Genomic DNA, 14,473 nt, shown 5'->3' on the forward strand with positions numbered 1-14,473 from the left:
TGCTGAAAATAATCCACACCCAAAATAAAGTTTAATGAAAAACATAAGCAGAAGATTCAAACTGAAACCGCTGCCTGAAGTACTTTTCTACCAAAAACTGCTTCAGAAGAAGAAAATACATCAAAATGGTAGAATTTGGTAAAAGTATGCAAAGAGGACCAAGTTGCCGCTTTGCAAATCTGAACAACCGAAGCTTCATTCCTAAACGCCCAGGAAGTAGAAACTGACCTAGTAGAATGAGCTGTAATCCTCTGAGGCGGAGTTTTACCCGACTCAACATAGGCAAGATGAATTAAAGATTTCAACCAAGATGCCAAAGAAATGGCAGAAGTTTTCTGGCCTTTCTAGAACCGGAAAAGATAACAAATAAACTAGAAGTCTTTCGGAAAGACTTAGTAGCTTCAACATAATATTTCAAAGCTCTAACAACATCCAAAGAATGCAACGATTTCTCCTTAGAATTCTTAGGATTAGGACATAATTAAGGAACCACAATGTCTCTACTAATGTTGTTGGAATTCACAACTTAGGTAAAAATTCAAAAGAAGTTCGCAACACCGCCTTATCCTGATGAAAAAACAGAAAAGGAGACTCACAAGAAAGAGCAGATAATTCAGAAACTCTTCTGGCAGAAGAGATGGCCAAAAGGAACAAAACTTTCCAAGAAAGTAATTTAATGTCCAATGAATGCATAGGTTCAAATGGAGGAGCTTGAAGAGCCCCCAGAACCAAATTCAAACTCCAAGGAGGAGAAATTGACTTAATGACAGGCTTTATATGAACCAAAGCTTGTACAAAACAATGAATATCAGGAAAAATAGCAATCTTTCTGTGAAAAAGAACAGAAAGAGCAGAGATTTGTCCTTTCAAGGAACTTGCGGACAAACCCTTATCTAAACCATCCTGAAGAGACTGAAATATTCTCGGTATTCTAAAAGAATGCCAAGAAAAATGATGAGAAAGACACCAAGAAATATAAGTCTTCCAGACTCTATAATATATCTCTCTGGATACAGATTTACGAGCCTGTAACATAGTATTAATCACAGAGTCAGAGAAACCTCTTTGACCAAGAATCAAGCGTTCAATCTCCATACCTTTAAATTTAAGGATTTCAGATCCTGATGGAAAAAAGGACCTTGAGACAGAAGGTCTGGTCTTAACGGAAGAGTCCACGGTTGGCAAGAGGCCATCCGGACAAGATCCGCATACCAAAACCTGTGAGGCCATGCCGGAGCTACCAACAGAACAAACGAGCATTCCTTCAGAATCTTGGAGATTACTCTTGGAAGAAGAACTAGAGGCGGAAAGATATAGGCAGGATGATACTTCCAAGGAAGTGATAATGCATCCACTGCCTCCGCCTGAGGATCCCGGGATCTGGACAGATACCTGGGAAGTTTCTTGTTTAGATGAGAAGCCATCAGATCTATTTCTGGAAGTTCCCACATTTGAACAATCTGAAGAAATACCTCTGGGTGAAGAGACCATTCGCCCGGATGCCACGTTTGGTGACTGAGATAATCCGCTTTCCAATTGTCCATACCTGGGATATGAACCGCAGAGATTAGACAGGAGCTGGATTCCGCCCAAACCAAAATTCGAGATACTTCTTTCATAGCCAGAGGACTGTGAGTCCCTCCTTGATGATTGATGTATGCCACAGTTGTGACATTGTCTATCTGAAAACAAATGAACAACTCTCTCTTCAGAAGAGGCCAAGACTGAAGAGCTCTGAAAATTGCACGGAGTTCCAAAATATTGATCGGAAATCTCACCTCCTGAGATTCCCAAACCCCTTGTGCCGTCAGATACCCCCACACAGCTCCCCAACCTGTAAGACTTGCATCTGTTGAGATTATAGTCCAGGTCGGAAGAACAAAGAAGCCCCCTGAACTAAACGATGTTGATCTGTCCACCATGTCAGAGAGTGTCGTAAAATCGGCTTAAAGATATTAATTGAGATATCTTTGAGTAATCCCTGCACCATTGGTTCAGCATACAGAGCTGAAGAGGTCGCATGTGAAAACGAGCAAAGGAGATCGCATCTGATACGGCAGTCCTAAGACCCAACATTTCCATGCATAAGGCTACCAAAGGGAATGATTGTGACTGAAGGTTTTGACAAGCTGATATCAATGTTAAACTTCTCTTGTCTGACAAGGACAGAGTCATAGACACTGAATCTATCTAGAAACCTAAAAAGGTTACCCTTGTCTGAGGAATCAATGAACTGATTGGTAAATTGATCCTCCAACCATGAACTTGAAGAAACAACACAAGTCGATTCGTATGAGATTCTTCGAAAATGAGAAGACTGAGCAAGTACCAAGATATCGTCCAAATAAGGAAATACCAAAACCCTGTTCTCTGATTACAGAAAGAAGGGCACCGAGAACCTTTGAAAAAAATTCTTGGAACTGAGGCTAGGCCAAACGGTAGAGCCACAAAACTGGTAATGCTTGTCTAAAAAGAGAATCTCAGACACTAAAAGTGATCTGGATGAATCGGAATATGCAGATACACATCCTGTAAATCTATTGTAGACATATAATGCCCTTGCTAAACAAAAGGCAGGATAGTCCTACAGTAACCATCTTGAATGTTGGTATCCTAACATAACGATTCAATAATGATAGATCCGGAACTGGTCTGAAGGAATTGACCTTCTTTGGTACAATGAAGAGATAAAATAAAACCCCAGCCCCTGTTCCAGAACTGGAACTGGCATAAATACTCCAGCCAACTCTAGATCTAAAACACATTTCAGAAATGCTGAGCCTTTGCTGTGTTAACTGGGACACGGGAAAGAAAAAAATCTCTTAGCAGGAGGCCTTAACTTGAAGCCAATTCTGTACCTTTCTGAAACAATGTTCTGAAACCAGAGATTGAGAACGGAATTGATCCAAATTTCTTTGAAGAAAACGTAATCTGCCCCATACCAGCTGAGCTGGAATAAGGGCCGCACCTTCATAGGTACTTAGGAGCTGGCTATAGGTTTCTATAAGGCTTGGATATATTCCAAACTGGAAATAGTTTCCAAACTGATACCGCTCCTGAGGATGAAGGATCAGGCTTTTGTTCCTTGTTGTGAGGAAAGGAACGAAAATGATTATTTACCCTGGAAAGAAAGGGAAAGCAAAGTTGACTTAGAAGACATATCAGCATTCCAAGTTTAATCCATAAAGCTTTTCTAGCTAAAATAGCTAGAGACATATACCTGACATCAACTCTAATGATATCAAAAGATGGTATCACCAATAAAATTATTAGCATGTTATAGAATAATAATAATGCTATAAAATTATGATCTGTTACTTGTTGCGCTAAAGCTTCTAACCAAAAAGTTGAAGCTGCAGCAACATCCGCTAAAAATATAGCAGGTCTAAGAAGATTACCTGAACATAAGTAAGCTTTTCTTAGAAAGGATTCAATTTTCCTATCTAAAGGATCCTTAAATGAAGTACTATCTGCCGTAGGAATAGTAGTACATTAGCAGGAGTAGAGACAGCCCCATAACCTTAGGGATTTTTGTCCCAAAAAACTCTAATCTGTCAGATGGCACAGGATATAATTGCTTAAACGTCTAGAAGGAGTAAATAAATTACCCAAATTATTCCATTCCCTGGAAATTACTTCAGAAATAGCATCAGGGAGATAAAACACTTCTGGAATAACTACAGGAGATTTAAAAACCTTATTTAAACGTTTACATTTAGTATCAAGAGGACCAGAATCCTCTATTTCTAATGCAAATAATACTTCTTTAAGTAAAGAACGAATAAATTCCATCTTGAACAAATACAAAGATTTATCAGCATCAACCTCTGAGACAGAAATCTCTGAACCAGAAGAACCATTATCAGTATCAGAATGATGATGTTCATTTAAAAATTCATCTGAAAAAAGAGAAGTTTTAAAAGACTTTTATGTATACTAGAAGGAGAAATAACAGACATAGCCTTCTTAATGGATTTAAAAAATAAAATCTCTTATGTTATCAGGAACACTCTGAAAATTAGATGTTGACGGAACAGCAACAGGTAATGTAACAGTACTAAAGGAAATTTTATCTGCATTAATAAGTTTGACATGACATGCAATACAAACAACAGCTGGAGAAACAGATACCAAAAGTTTATAGCAGATACACTTAGCTTGGTAGCTCCAGCACTGGGCAGTGATTTTCCTGAAGTATCTTCTGACTCAGTTGCAACGTGGAACATCTTGCAATATGTAAAAGAAAAAAACAACATATAAAGCAAAATTGATCAAATTCCTTAAATGACAGTTTCAGGAATGGGAAAAAAATGCCAGTGAACAAGCTTCTAGCAACCAGAAGCAATAAATAATGAGACTTAAATAATGTGGATACAAAAATGACGCCCATATTTTTTAGCGCCAAAAAAGACGCCCACATTATTTGGCGCCTAAATGCTTTTGGCGCCAAAAATGACGCCACATCCGGAACGCCGACATTTTTGACGCAAAAAAACGTCAAAAAATGACAACTTCCAGCGACACGTATGACGCCGGAAACAGAAAAAAAAATTTGCGCCAAAAAAGTCTGCGCCAAGAATGACGCAATAAAATGAAGCATTTTCTGCCCCCGCGAGCCTAACAGCCCACAGGGAAAAAAGAGTCACATTTTTGAAGGTAAGAAAAAATGATTGAAACAAATGCATTTATCCCAAATATGAAACTGACTGTCTGAAAAATAAGGAAAGTTGAACATTCTGAGTCAAGGCAAATAAATGTTTGAATACATATATTTAGAACTTTATAAACAAAGTGCCCAACCATAGCTTAGAGTGTCACAGAAAATAAGATTTACTTACCCCAGGACACTCATCTAATCTACATGTTTGTAGAAAGCCAAACCAGTACTGAAACGAGAATCAGCAGAGGTAATGGTATATATAAGAGTATATCGTCGATCTGAAAAGGGAGGTAAGAGATTAATCTCTACGACCGATAACAGAGAACCTATGAAATAGACCCCGTAGAAGGAGATCACTGCATTCAAATAGGCAATACTCTCCTCACATCCCTCTGACATTCACTGCACGCTGAGAGGAAAACCGGGCTCCAACTTGCTGCGGAGCGCATATCAACGTAGAATCTAGCACAAACTTACTTCACCACCTCCATCGGAGGCAAAGTTTGTAAAACTGAATTGTGGGTGTGGTGAGGGGTGTATTTATAGGCATTTTAAGGTTTGGGAAACTTTGCCCCTCCTGGTAGGAATGTATATCCCATACGTCACTAGCTCATGGACTCTTGCTAATTACATGAAAGAAATATCCCCCACACCATTACACCACTACCACCAGCCTGAACCGTTTATACAAGGCAGGATGTATCCATGCTTTCATGTTAATGCCAAATTCTGACCCTACCATCTGAATGTCGCAGCTGAAATCGAGACTCATCAGACCAGGCAACGTTTTTCGAATCTTTTATTGTCAAATTTTGGTGAGCTTGTGCAAATTGTAGCCTGAGTTTTCTGTTCTTAGCTGACAGGAGTAGGACCCGGTGCAGTCTTCTGCTGTGGTAGCCCATCTGCATCAAGGTTTGACGTGTTGTGCGTTCAGAGATGGTATTCTGCATACTTTGGTTGTAACAAGTGGTTATTTGAGTTACTGTTGCCTTTCTATCATCTTGAACCCGTCTGCCTATTCTCCTCTGACATCAACAACTGCCGCTCACTGGATATTTTCTCTTTTTCTGACCATTCCCTCCACCACGTCTAGATGCCTAAATGCATTGAGTTGCTGCCATGTGATTGGCTGATTAGCAATTTGTGTTACCAAGCAGTTGAACAAATGTACCTAAAAAATTGGCCGGTGTGTGTGTGTGTATATATGTGTATATATATATATATATATATATATATATATATATATATATATATATATATATATATATATATATGTATGTATATATATATATGTATACACACACACACACACACACATACATACATACATACATACATATATATATATATACACACACATATAAATACACACACACACCAATTCTACTAAAATACAACAATACCAAGAAAGAGAAATTATTATTTTTAATGCCCAGCTCACCTACAGACTACATTACCTTCTATGACTAATCTACAACAACATCCATCTAGAGTATTTTCACAAACAATCTTACCTGGACCAGTCTTTCAAACATGTGTGCCAAAGGCAAATAGGAAATGTGTATGTCGCTGGAATTCAGAGTAATCATGCTCTGGAAAATATGACAAAAAGTGCTGAGCATATAACAAGCAGTATGTGCCTACCTCCACAACTCTTTCAAACATATGGGCCAAAGGCAAAAAAGAGATGAGAACGTCTTGTGTAGAAGGAAACACCACATCCTGCATAAGAGTTGGGAAAGAAAGCGCAGAGGAAAAAAAAGAGTTTCTTTGTCATGCAGAAGAAAGTAAAAATCAGGTTAAGCTACTGATTGGTTGATTAGTACAGATCCATAAAAGCAAAACTATATTGTAAAGCAGCAGAGAAAAAACCAGTTCATTTTCTTTGAGTACAATATTTATAGTGTAGTAAATGCCATGCCAGCAGCAAGAGGCATTTGTGATTTGTATCTGATAATAAATAACATGTAATTATGTCCTGATTACAAAGTGATGTGGATTAAAGCTTCAAATTAACTATTTGCATTCAAATATTTATACCGTTGTTCATACAAAATAGCAGTTCCATCCGTTCTTACAAATTCTTAAGATAAGAACAAACATACCCTGGACTTAAAAGGGACACTGAACCCAAATTTTTTCTTTTGTAATTCAGAAAGAGCATGCAATTTTAAGCAACTTTCTAGTTTACTCCTATTATCAATTTTTCTTCTTTCTCTTGCTATCATTTGAAAAAGAAGGCATCTGAGCTTTTTTTTGGTTTCAGTACTCTGGACAGCACTTTTTTTATTGTTGAATGAATTTTTCCATCAATCAGCAAGGACAACCCAGGTTGTTCACCAAAAATGGGCCGGCATCTTAACTTACATTCTTGCATTTCAAATAAAGATAGCAAGAGAACAAAGAAAATTTGATAATAGGAGTAAATTAGAAAGTTGCTTAAAATTTCATGCTCAATCTGAATCACGAAAGAACATTTTTGGGTACAGTGTCCCTTTAATGAATCAATGCTGCTTTACTTGTATAAACAAAACATCTATCATAAATGGGCAACTGGTTATCAGAGATCTATGACAAATGTATATTAACACTACTCACCCTTAAAGGGACATAATACTCATATGCTAAATCACTTGAAACTGATGCAGTATAACTGTAAAAAGCGGACAGGAAAATATCACCTGAGCATCTCTATGTAAAAAAGGAAGATATTTTACCTCACAATTTCCTCAGCTCAGCAGAGTAAGTTCTGTGTAAAAAGTTAAACTCAGATACTGCCCAAATGCAGGTAAAAAAATAAAATAAAAAAAATGAAATGAACAGCAGCCAATCAGCATCAACAGTGCTGAGGTCATGAACTCTTTTACTGTGATCTCATGAGATTTCATTGTAAACTTCCTTACACTAAATAGGGAAATAAGATGAGAGTGCATGAAAGCTCACTCCTTCCGCTGTCCCAGGACAGACATACTGATTTGCTGCTTAGAAGTCCTTTACAATGGGATGTGGCTACTGAGAAACTTTTGAGGTAAAATATCTTTCTTTTTTACAGAGAGATGTTCAGGTGATATTTTCTAGTCAGCTTTTTACAGCTGTGCTGCATCACTTTCAAGTGTTTAAACATTTGGGTATTATGGCCCTTTAAAATGAGAAGTGGAATGCTCTAGAATCTCAGCTTTTGTCTCTAAAAAAAAAAAAAAAAAAAAAAACTGACAGTAAAGTTAAAAATAAACTTTTATGGATTGAACATAACATGGAATTTGAAACAACTTTTCAATTTACAAATTTTCGCTATCCTTTGTTAAAGATTAAGTCTTAGGTGAGCTCAGGAGCATCTACTATCTAGTAGCCGTGTTTGCAACAATGCTTACAGTAATGTTACATATTGTTGCAAATACTGCTGCCATAGAATGCTGAATACATGTGCTCACTCCTAAGCATTTATTAACCTACTCTTCAACAAAAGGAACCCAAGAAAACAAAGCAAGTTTGCTAATACAAGCAAATTGGAAAGCTGTTTAAAAGGCTCTGTCTGAATCATGAATGTTTATTTTTTACTTTACTGTCTCTCTAAACCAAAGAAAAGATAAGTAAACGATTGTATCGCATGTATGTCCTGTATTTGGAAGCCTCTCTAAAAAATAAAAAAATAAAGCAAAATTGCCCAGGACCTGAATACAAGCGTAACACAAAACTAGCATGTTCCCTAAGAAACATCAGTATCCACACTAAACTGCCCCCTTATTCTTTAAATGCCAAATGTTATGCTTTAAAAGGGGTGCAGTTGTCCCAACATTTCACTAATAAAGTGTGATGTCCCTGAATGGGGATATAGGGAATATATTGATTTAAGGATGTGCAATGTTATTTTGACTTTAAAATCACATGTTTCTAATATCCCTTCATCATCAGCCAGTTGAGGGGCAAAAAAAACAACCCCTTAATTACTATATCTGGCTCCAATTGGTCACAATTGGACACAGCAAAGGAGATTAAAAAAAACCACATCACTACATTCTCAAGATAAACAGGATTACTTTAGAGACCATTTTGAAGTCATTAGATGATCGTCAAACTACATCTTCAGACATCATGTTTGTAAAGTCATTAGCTAAGGTAAAAACATTCTGGGTGATGACTTCATGTAATTAGTAATGTAATCTGCTAATCATTCTGAACAGCCAGTGAATGTCTAGTCATCTAATTTAAATATTTCGGCCTGTGGGCATACTCCAGGATGGCTTCTGATGACTAGTCTGGAGTTACTGATTACTTCAGAATGACTCCAGAAAGATCATCCTTTTTGACTAGGGTTTTTAAATGATTTTAAAAAAATTTAATTTGGTACGCAGATTTTTGCAAGGAGTTTAATGTCCCTTAAATACATTTTTTTGGATTAATTTCTATCACTAGAGCAACAAAACAAATTTAAAATGAATGAATTATGGAAGGGTACAAATTGATCAGCTGATAGACCAGAAGAAGCATGCAGTAATTGGAGTAATTTGTAGCAGTTATAGAAAAAAGCATTTTACCATTCTTTCATGCAGAATCAAAGAGAGCTTAGCAATCCCATTTGCAAAATAGAGAATTAGATTCCGTGTTGCTTATATAACATTTATACAAGAGATGTGTTTGTAGAGTAAAGATTAGCCACAAACGTTCAATACATTATATATGCAACATCATTTATTATAAAGGAAACTGAGCGCTGTTACTCATTTTAATATCATAGCAACATTCTCTGTTATGCTCTATATTAGAACTAAAGCTAAATCTCATGTAGGAACAAAACCATAAAACAGCTTTCAAAAACACTTTTCCTTTTAAGGTCAACAAAACAAACAAATAAAAAGGATGTTACCTCTGTTACTTTAAGAAAAGCTCCGCTGTTGCTCACAATGTTTTTATGTGTAAGCATTGCACCTTTTGGATTTCCTAAGTGAACAAAATAATATTATTACCTAGTTCACATTGTTGTAATTTACGTTACATAATAGGAACATAGATTTTGACGTCAGATAAGAACCATAGGCCCAACAAGACTGCACAATATTTCCTAAAAGTATAAAATGATCTAGTTTGTTGGATAGCCTTATGCTTATCCCAGGCAGTGTTTGTCATTACCACCTCTTGTGGAAGTTTATTCCATGAATCAATCACCCTTTCTGTAATGAATTGAGTCTGCAAAATACTCTTGAATCTACTGCCCTTCAGCTTGAGATCATGACCCCTTGTTCTAGAATTTTATGAAAAATACTCACTTTACTAAGCCCTTAATATACTTGAAAGTTACTATATCATGTACAAAAGATAAAAAAAAAACCTTTAACAAATCCCTCACTACATTTATCTACATGTCTGAATTAGAACAAACACATTTATAGAATAAGTTCTGCCTGGCAATGATGGGGCTGTAGTGAATTTTGACATCCTCCCTCTGTAGGGATAAAATAGGAAAAATTTAAGCATTTTATACAATTTGTTTATCATCAATGTTAAAATGAAAATAATTAATTTTGGAAGTTTTTCCTGTCAAACATAACAGCTGTGGGAGCTCTCTATCAACCAATGTATATTAATACTGCAGTATGACTTACACAAAACAATTTCCCTATTATATATCTGTTTTCATACAAAAAATACCATATAAATATATTAAAAATTAGTTTGTTTATATTTTAACATGCTTGTTGGTCATATGAACAGCTGAATAATTGTTTTTAAATACAGAGGTAATGAACAGCATTTCTAAATGGAACTTATTTTGCATGACAAAACAATTTACTGTTTGTCTGTCTTTTTGGAGTACCTGTTGTCCCACTAGTAAAGCAAACAACAGCCAGGTCTTCTGGTTTTGGAGGCTAAAAGAAATAAAATGTATTACAATCATATAGAAGATAAATAATCCAAACAAAGTATTATGAAACCTGAAGGAGTCGCATACATCCTGTTTAATATAACCATGCATTTTTTATGAATGTGTATTTAAGCTCAACCATAAGAGATTATGGCTCCCAACCTATAAACACACACTGGGGTAAGATCACAAAAGTTCTAGGCTTTTATTGGAGATTTTTGTTGTTACTACCAGTTGATAAAGTCACAATTATAAGATGATCTAGCACTGTTTCTTATGCACACTAACGGAACTGTGATGGCTTGAATGCTGCCATAGTCTGAGTGTGTCCAGGAATAGAAGCACTTAGACTATAGGAAATACACAGTACCGTACTAAAGTGTTCTCTCTCAGTTATAGACGTAACATTCTGACCTCGGAGAGAACATCTGAACTATTTCTCAGAAACCAAAGCATTTAAGGCACGTTAGGAGAACCATTCCAAAAATGGATTGCGGTTGTCTTTATGTTACTGCTTGTTGCAAGACTTTTTGCAGCAAATCTATTCTAATAAATAGAACACATTTGCTAAGTGTTACAGGTGGTGAACTCAAACAAATGTTAGGTAAGATTTTGCAAACAAAAAGCGCACAACTCACCTTTGGTTTCTCTCTGTTTGCCTTTCCCGCATCCTAGAAGACAGATCAGGGAGAAAACAAAATGTTATTTTCACCAATAATAAAAGGACAGAGTACATACCTGGATTCTATCAGTAACTATTAACAGCAGTAGGTGATGCAATGTTCAACAATAGGTTCAATTACTGATCATAAAATAATTTGTTACAGGGGGCAGAGAATGAAGACCCTGGAAAAAGTAAGCTAACAATGACTGGTCTGTACAGTAAGGAAGGCTAAGAACAAACTTACTGGAAGGATGAACATCTGGCTATGATAGGGAAGGAGGGAGAAGCATACATAAAAAATAAGTAAAAGGCTGAATATGGAATAGAACTTGAGGCTAGAGGGCAGAATCACAGAGGCCTTGAATGGCTAAGTGATAAGGCACACAGCTGTAGAGGAAGAAAGGTTTTGATGGCTGTATATTTGGAAATGCGGATTTAAATGTAGGTAACAGAAAAGTTGCTTCCTTTAAAAGTGTGTGTATTCAAATTGTTCTATCATGTACACAGAAGAGCAACCATTAAACCACATTTTATGTATATCTTAATATGATAACAAGCTTAGTAAAACTGTACATTTAGCAGAAACCAACAGAGCAAGCATGTGTGTTTGCGGCATGTCTGTGAACAGGATATCCAAAAATACTGGTTGAGGTCTTCAGACTCTGTACTGAGGATCACTTAACGCACACCCACCTTATATTATAATACTGGTTGTGGTCTTCAGACTCTGTACTGAGGATCACTTAACGCACACCCACCTTATATTATAATACTGGTTGAGATATTCAGACTCTGTACTGAGGATCACTTAACGCACACCCACCTTATATTATAATACTGGTTGTGGTCTTCAGACTCTGTACTGGGATCAGTAAAGGCACACCCACATTACATTAAAGTACTGGTTGAGGTCTTCAGACTCCGTACTGAGGATCACTTAACGCACACCCACCTTATATTATAATACTGGTTGAGGTCTTCAGACTCTGTACTGAGGATCACTTAACGCACACCCACCTTATATTATAATACTGGTTGTGGTCTTCAGACTCTGTACTGGGATCAGTAAAGGCACACCCACATTACATTAAAGTACTGGTTGAGGTCTTCAGACTGTTTATCATGCCGTGTTCTAAGATCATTTCATGGTGCATAAATACTCACTTCTATTTCTTTTAAGCTGATTAGTTCCACTCCACACTTCTTGCTTCGTTCTACAAGATCATCATCAAATGGCTCCATAAGCACAATGGTCTTGAGGACAGGTGTTTCGCCTTTTTCAACATTGGATAGCAATAATTTTGCCTTTTCTGGAACATCGCAAAACACTAAAGAGATATCACCTGGGGAAAAAATGAAACTTGTTGCATACCACAATCATATATGAAGTCTGAAGGAAACAGACTGGAAAACAAGCAGTAACCTATGGTTATCTAGAAGCCAGTACTATGAGCTAGTCTTACAGAGTTCCTATAGTACATAGGAAAAAGGTTTCCTAGTCGTGGCTGACCTACCTAATGCATCGTGCTGCCAATATACAAATCAAACACATTTTCAAACTCCCTGGAAAGATAAGTATATTATTTATACCTTACTAGGAGCCAACAGCAGAAAGGCAATCAAGGAGGACAAGTAGTAAATATAGTGCAGAGATGCAGCCATTGAGAGAAACCAATACATGTAATATTGGTCTAAATCACAGTAAATGGAAACATTGTGCCATAGCTCTTCATTTAGCTTCACTCAAAGGAGATGATACCACTCTAATATTTAACATTTGATGTTTCACTGAGTTGTCACGCGACCACTGCATACACTTTGATTAAAAGTCAAATGGTGTGTAATAGTAAATTATGTAGTAAAATAATAAATAAAATAATAAAAGTCTATATAAGGTTTTGAAACCATGTGAAAGGAAGAAGAAAAAAAGAGCAACAACAAAAACAACCTAAGTTGTAATGTAGAAAGGCAAAAGTAGAAAAAGGGGAAAACCCAAGGATATGGATAAAATATTGACACAGAGAGAGGTACATAGCAAATAATTTCTTCAGCTGTCACTAAAATAATGTAAACAATTATGGGTGATAATACTATATACTATATAAGGTTACTAAATAAAGTTGGCTTATATTCTCTAGAATTCCCCCCTTCTTTGGAGCCACCCCAGGGTTCATTTTTGTCAACATTTGTGTATGTATGTATGTATGTATGTATGTATGTATGTATGTATGTATGTATGTATGTATGTATGTATGTATGTATGTATGTATGTATGTATGTATGTATGTATGTATGTATGTATGTATGTATGTATGTATGTATGTATGTATGTATGTATGTATGTATGTATGTATATATATATATATATATATATATATATATATATATATATATATATATATATATATATATATATATATATATATATATTTCCTGCTCGTCAACTTCTTCCACGCCTAATATTAACTTATGCCAATGGCTACATCTCTAAACAGTACCCCATAGTAGAGTATTCCCCATACGTTAAGAAGGCCAGAGTTGTTGCCATCTTAGTGCATAAGTGGGTGGCTGTGAGTTGATACACAGAGAAAGACCCACAAGCGAGATTTATTATTCTTATAGATCATGTTCTTCATACACTTGTCTGTGTACCTGCCAAACACTAACCAGCCTAAATGACCAGCCTACATGTCTTAAAATGTTTTTATCCCTACTTGACAAAGTTTAGATTAGAGCCCTTTACTTAGCCCCTCCTGCCTACGTAAAAGGACTGGGCTTCATTTCCAATCTCTAATGGCACTCGGCAGAGCACTGCTGGTCAAGAGCGTAAATCGCCACTGATCCAAATCAGCAATGCTAGTTGCCCATCTTAGTTGTGCGGCTTGCGCTGATGATTGCATGAGTGGCATTTAAACTGTGTTTAACCCCTACAGGGGTTAAACACCCAGTGGCATAGGGTTGATAGTGGTAAAAATTACATGTTCTAATGAATTAAGCATGTCATTTTCGACTTATGGCCCTTTAATAAATTAAAGCACACAATTGTTTGCATCAGAATGTTCAAACTCATGAATAGGTTTATTGATCTAATGGACGCCTGTACTTAAGACAGGCAATAGCCTCATGCAGTTTATTGGAAGACCTAATGAAACATTAAAACACAATAATATTGTATTATTTTTATCATTTATTTGTAGAGTGCCAACAGATTCGGTCACTAATGTAAAAAATCGGAATAAGAAAAGCAAGACTAAACAAGTGTTTGTATTGATACCAATAAAGTGCAGTA

General features: G+C 36.3%; 1 protein-coding gene across 6 annotated transcripts in view; it reads right to left on the minus strand.

The window, feature by feature from the left end:
* ACSL1 (acyl-CoA synthetase long chain family member 1) overlaps window positions 1–14,473 on the minus strand; it is a 307,660-nt gene that overhangs the window by 125,663 nt on the left and 167,524 nt on the right. For 5 of the 6 annotated variants that reach the window (XR_008400727.1, XM_053703880.1, XM_053703881.1 and 2 more), the window contains 5 exons: window positions 12,349–12,527; window positions 11,159–11,191; window positions 10,473–10,524; window positions 9,525–9,598; window positions 6,175–6,252 (listed from right to left, as the gene is read on the minus strand). Coding sequence is in view for 5 of the 6 variants with exons in the window: in XM_053703880.1 (XP_053559855.1) it covers window positions 6,175–6,252; window positions 9,525–9,598; window positions 10,473–10,524; window positions 11,159–11,191; window positions 12,349–12,527 (416 nt within the window). In the remaining variant the exon portion in view is untranslated. Of the gene's footprint in view, window positions 1–6,174; window positions 6,253–6,304; window positions 6,383–9,524; window positions 9,599–10,472; window positions 10,525–11,158; window positions 11,192–12,348; window positions 12,528–14,473 lie in introns of all 6 variants that reach the window. The other variant, XM_053703877.1, reaches the window with a different exon arrangement.

Source organism: Bombina bombina, chromosome 2 (genome assembly GCF_027579735.1).
Source record: "Bombina bombina isolate aBomBom1 chromosome 2, aBomBom1.pri, whole genome shotgun sequence".
NCBI classification, from domain to species: Eukaryota; Metazoa; Chordata; class Amphibia; order Anura; family Bombinatoridae; genus Bombina; species Bombina bombina.